We start from the raw sequence: 5,090 nt of genomic DNA, 5'->3' as shown, positions 1-5,090 counted from the left end.
TTTTAAAAAAAAAAAAAATCATTCCTTAGAAGTCTTTTTAACTACTTTGATATCCTGATGTTTTAACTGAAAAACATGAAATTTTTATTTAGAGATGGTTGGAATAAATTGAGCTGATCCACATGTTATAATTTTAAAATTTTAAGAGGGACTATGATTTTAAGACCTTTGAATTTTTGGTGGTACTACAGAGTTAAATGGATTTGTTCATGAGTGGTAAGAACTTAGAAGTTTAGCTATGAATTTACTAATCGGTCAGAATCACTGTTTCTAGTTTTTGTCAATGATATGCTGATTGTTAATAAAAGAACATTTAAAAATGGGTGGCGAGGCCCAGGAGGACGGTTTGCATCCTGCACGTTAGCCACTGGCTATTCGGTGTTTAACGGGTAGTAGAACGTAGCTTGAGTCAAGCCGTATGGCACAGAACGTGGCTAATACTGACGAAGGCTACTCTGTCTGGGCCCCAGGAACATCTGCTCAAAATGCAGAAGCAGAAGCTGCAGCTGCCCCAGCAGGCGCCCCCGCCACAGGCCCCACCGGGGCCCCCGCCGCCCAGCGCTCAGGTGCCAGTGCAGCCCCCGCCGCCCGCGCCACAGCAGAGCCCACAGCTCACCACCGTCACGGCCTCCAGGCCCGGAGCCCTGCTCACTGGCACCACCGTGGCCAACCTCCAGGTGGCCCGGCTCGTAAGTCCCCCTCGATACGTTGTTTTCCGAAGCACCATCTTGTTATCTTTTAACCTAACTGTTCAGCTCACTCAGGATGTGCAGCTATTCTAGGAGGCGTGTTTTTCCCCCCAAGAACCTAAGTTGTCCTCGGAGAGGATGAAACAGCGCGTAGGGAACATTCAAATAATCAGGCTTCCCAGAAATTAAGCATCCTAGCTAGAGCTCGTGGGAGGTAGGGCACAAGCTAGGCTGTGGAGAGGGCAGGATTCACGTTGGGGGTGACGGGAGGGCAAGACACAGGTGTGGGAGGCCTCACCATGTTGCCGGGGAGAGGTGCAGAGAGGAGAGGGTGCGGGAGACCACAGGAGCTGTGGGGAGGGGCGAGGCCCCAACACCAGGCTCCGACATCACAGTGCTCTGTAGGCACGAAGAGACTTCTGAGGCGGGAGCAGCGTCAGGATGAAAGCAGTGTCTGCAGAGATCAGTCACATTCACCCCGTGCTGATTCAGTCTCCCATCAGGCCAGCCAGCGCCCAGTTTGGGGAGCCCCGTTCTGGCACTGATGACAGCTCACGTCGGCAACCTTTCTCCTGGTCAGGAACTGCCCTAGGCACTATGCCTGTCACCTATGGGTCCTCACCGACCGCTGGCAAGGCAGGAGTAGGTGTTGTAATGGTACTCCACTTGGCAGGTGCAGAAACAGAGGCCAGCAGCTTAGGTGACCTGCCCAAATCCTGTTCAAGTCACTTGTAACGCATGCTAGGATTTGGGGGCCTATGTGCTCAGGCTCTGCTTTGTGTGTGCTTCACCCCACTTTAAAAGTCTGCAAATCAGGATAGGAGTGGGTAAAAGTTGCAAAAGAAAGTTTTATTTCACCTCTGTTCATGCAAAGTGCAAATTCAGATGAGAAGAGGGGTGATGAGGTCCGACAGCCAGGACGGGGAGGCTCGTTCCTCACGCAGGACTCGGGCAGGAAGCTGCCCCCCGGGGCGGGGCTCTAGGAGCTGAGCTAAGGAAGGTGCAGGGTCCTCTCTCTGTTACACCCTGAAGAAGCAGCATAGCAGCTGCAGGGCGATCACGTGCAAGCTCGTTGGCGTCAGGGCCGTCGGAGGAAACAGCGTTCACTTAGCTGCTTGTACAGCATCCACATGACGGACAGTGAGCGACTCGTGAGGAGATGTCCTTGGCTCACCCACATCGCCTGCTTTCACAGCAGGCCACGTGGATGAGGACGAGGCCCGGCAGGCTAGATGCCGGTTTTCGCATTCACGTGCGGGCAGTGTGGGCTTATGGGCGATCGACTTCCACTCGCCTGTATCTTCTTCGTCTGAGACTCTGCGTCCAGAACTGGGTCGATTTGCATTTCCCGTTTTAGCGCTTGGGAGCAGGGTGCTGCTGAGTAGTGTCTGGCTGTGCTGTTCTGAGATCTCGGGTGCGCTCGGGGCGGTGGGCCGACCTTCAGCCGGAGGCCTAGGCAGCGTGGGGTTCTCTGGGGCACAGGGCGGGCTTGGGTTGCTCTCAGGTACAGGGGATGGAGGGAGAAGTGGGGGTGGATGCCATGTGACAGGGTCAGCCTCTGAACACCAGTGTGACTGATTGGCTTGTGCGTCCTGCCAAACCCCGTTCCCCGTGTTCGTTGCTGACGGTTGAGCAGGTAGGTCAGCCACAGTGACATGTTTGCCTCTGGCTGACTCACTTCTCACCCTCACAAACCTTCGTCGGTTTCTCACCGTGTGGCCTCCTGTGTGGAAACGTTTGCAGCGATGTGGAGGCCCAAGCCTGTCTGGACACCCATTGTTTTCTCTGTTTAGACCCGGGTCCCCACTTCGCAGCTGCAGGCACAAGGCCAGATGCAGGCTCAGGCACCCCCACCAGCTCAGGTGGCCCTGGCGAAGCCTCCGGTGGTGCCCGTGCCCGCTGCCGTGGTCTCCTCGCCAGGCGTCACCACCCTGCCTGTGAGCGTCGCTGGAATCAGCGTGGCCATCGGGCAGCCGCAGAAGGCCGCAGGTGCGCAGTGGGGCTGGTGAGCCTTTGCCAGTGGGGGTCCTTTGCCAGACACCCGTTTAGAGAATGTCGTGCATTTCAGCGGAAGTCTCTCAGCTTCCCGAGCACGAGTTTAGCCACTGACATTCTGAACTCCCTGTACCTCGATCCGAATGTCACCGTGGACCCAGGAACGTTTGAAGTGTGTGTGGGAGGCGGCGTTGTTGTCTCGGCATGCTTTCAAGGTGTAGTTTTCGTGGAGAGCAGGCGGCTGGAACGAATCAGTGACACGGAGACGCGGGAACTGGATGTGAGCCCCGACTCCGCGCTCGCGTCTCACCCCCGGGTTGGTGTTCACAGGGCAGACCGTCGTGGCCCAGCCCATGCACGTCCAGCAGCTGCTGAAGCTCAAGCAACAGGCCGTGCAGCAGCAGAAAGCCATCCAGCCGCAGGCCACCCCAGGCCCGGCGGCCGTGCAGCAGAAGGTACTGGGTTCTTGCGGGGGTACTCGGCCGTCCTGTCTTTATGTCAAGTTGGGCCCCGCCCCTGGGCACGGGGCACACGGAGGACAAGGCGGGCCTGCCTCACTGCCCGGCACCCACACACAGGAGGCCCCAGGCTTGGAGCTATGCCAGAGCTCTGGAGGGGGCCTGGTGGGCTGGGCAGCCCTGCTCACTGAGCTTGTGGAGAGCAGTGAGGGAGGCAGGCTGCGGGGGTACACCTGGGGAGGGGCTCGTGGGTCCGGGGAGGCAGGTGTAGCACATAGCACGCAACCTGCCTGGACCCGGTACGTGGAACGTGCAGAGCCGCCGCCAAGCTTGTATTCAGGCAAGGAGCCAATGGGGACCGAGAGGTTGTGAGTGTGAGCTTCGGGTGGGGACGGGAGTTAGCAAGGGGAGGAGGGCCAGCGTGGAAGCTGACTGTCAGCATCTCGCTGATTCAAGTGTGGGCAGCAGCTCTGAGCTGATCTAGGCCCCAGAACCAAGTCCCTCTCAGTAGGCTGGCATTTGGGGCGTGTGCTACAAAGGCACTGTGTTGACACTTGAGGCGCTTTCTGTCCTGCTGGACAGTTTGCAGAAGGACACCTCTCAGGGTTGCCTCCCAGTTCTCAGCAGTCCTGTGGGCCAGCTACCAGGAGCAGGGTGGCTAGCGGAGCTGCCATGGCTGGGCGCCAGGCAAGGGGAGGCGCTGGTAGCACAGGATGACGGTGCCGGCAGACAGAACCTGGGTGGTCACGTAGGCTTAGCTTACATCTGGAAGAAATAGAAAGATTTCAGTCCCAAGTCCTGCCGTATGTCATGCAGTCTGCACGTAGGTATCATTTGAAAGAAACTTCTGAGATATTGAGCCTCTTTATAGTGGACGTGGCTTAGTCAAGCAGACATGCGTGCTCAGCCTTCTAAATAGTGTTTAAGTTCTCCTGGCAGAGAAAACTGGAAATTAGGTTAAATATGCAAAGATGGTGCCTCGAGGCTTGTTATTTCTCGTGCTCGGTGTTCTGGGGTACATGTCAAATTATTGAAACTAGATTTGAGTGAAGGTGTGGTGTGTATGCGTTTTCTACATTGTGGTCAAGTTCACTCACGTGATGAGCAGACACGGCACCAGGTGCCACAGAGGATATAAAGACGAACCCCAGCCTGGGCCTTGAGGGACTTCCAGGAGAGGAGGCAGGTGACACACAGGCCGGGCTCGCTGGGAGGGTAGGCAGTGCCAGGGTGCCCCCAGGGTGGGCAGGTTGCGTGGTGAGGTGGCTGTGCCCACAGAGGAGGCCCCGATGGTCTGGAGGGACACAGCCTCGCCTGCCGCTGACCCGGGAGGGCTCTCTGTTTCTGCAGATCACCGCACAGCAGATGGCTACTCAGGGCCAAGCACAGAAGGTCACCTACGCCACCCAGCCAGCCCTTAAAACCCAGTTCCTCACCACGCCCATCTCTCAGGCGCAGAAGCTGGCCGGGTCTCAGCAGGTGCAGACCCAGATCCAGGTGAGAGCGGGCGGCGCTGCTGGGAGGTGAGAGGGTCTCGGGCCCTCGCAGCTCCTTGCAGGCGGCGTCTCCCAGACAGTCCTCGGATCCTGCATGTGGCCGCGGCGTGCTCAGGTCACGCTGTAGTGGTGTCCTTTACGTGCAAGGCTTCTCCGGGAGTTACTTTGGGAACCGGACTTGTCTGTCGCCGCTGCTGATGGGTGCGTGGGCTGCTCCCGGCCGGGGCTGTGGGTACACACACGTCCCTTGAGCTCCCCCTGGGGTCCCCGCAGCTGCCGGTGTGCTGGCTGCATTCCCGGCAGGCGTGTGGACCAGCAGGTCTCAGGCTTCCAGGAGCGCACGCATCGAGCGTTGCTCTTCTGTGTTGTCTGGCCACGGCGCTTTTTGTTTTTGTTTGTTTTGTGTTAGGAACTAAAAAGGAAAGGAAGAGAGAAAAATCTTTTTGTGCACA

The 5,090-nt window shown here is 57.5% G+C and overlaps 1 protein-coding gene across 1 annotated transcript in view; it reads left to right on the top strand.

Annotated features, from left to right (window-relative positions):
• The window catches only part of EP400 (E1A binding protein p400), a 74,605-nt gene that overhangs the window by 66,960 nt on the left and 2,555 nt on the right, over positions 1 to 5,090 (top strand). Inside the window, 4 exon segments of the mRNA XM_023537406.1 lie at positions 393 to 689; positions 2,483 to 2,678; positions 3,015 to 3,139; positions 4,493 to 4,639. Of these exon segments, the coding sequence (XP_023393174.1) occupies positions 393 to 689; positions 2,483 to 2,678; positions 3,015 to 3,139; positions 4,493 to 4,639 (765 nt within the window).

The sequence above is a fragment of the Pteropus vampyrus genome, unplaced genomic scaffold, assembly GCF_000151845.1.
Source record: "Pteropus vampyrus isolate Shadow unplaced genomic scaffold, Pvam_2.0 Scaffold189, whole genome shotgun sequence".
Classification (NCBI taxonomy): Eukaryota; Metazoa; Chordata; class Mammalia; order Chiroptera; family Pteropodidae; genus Pteropus; species Pteropus vampyrus.
This window is presented reverse-complemented; position numbering and strand designations above follow the sequence as displayed.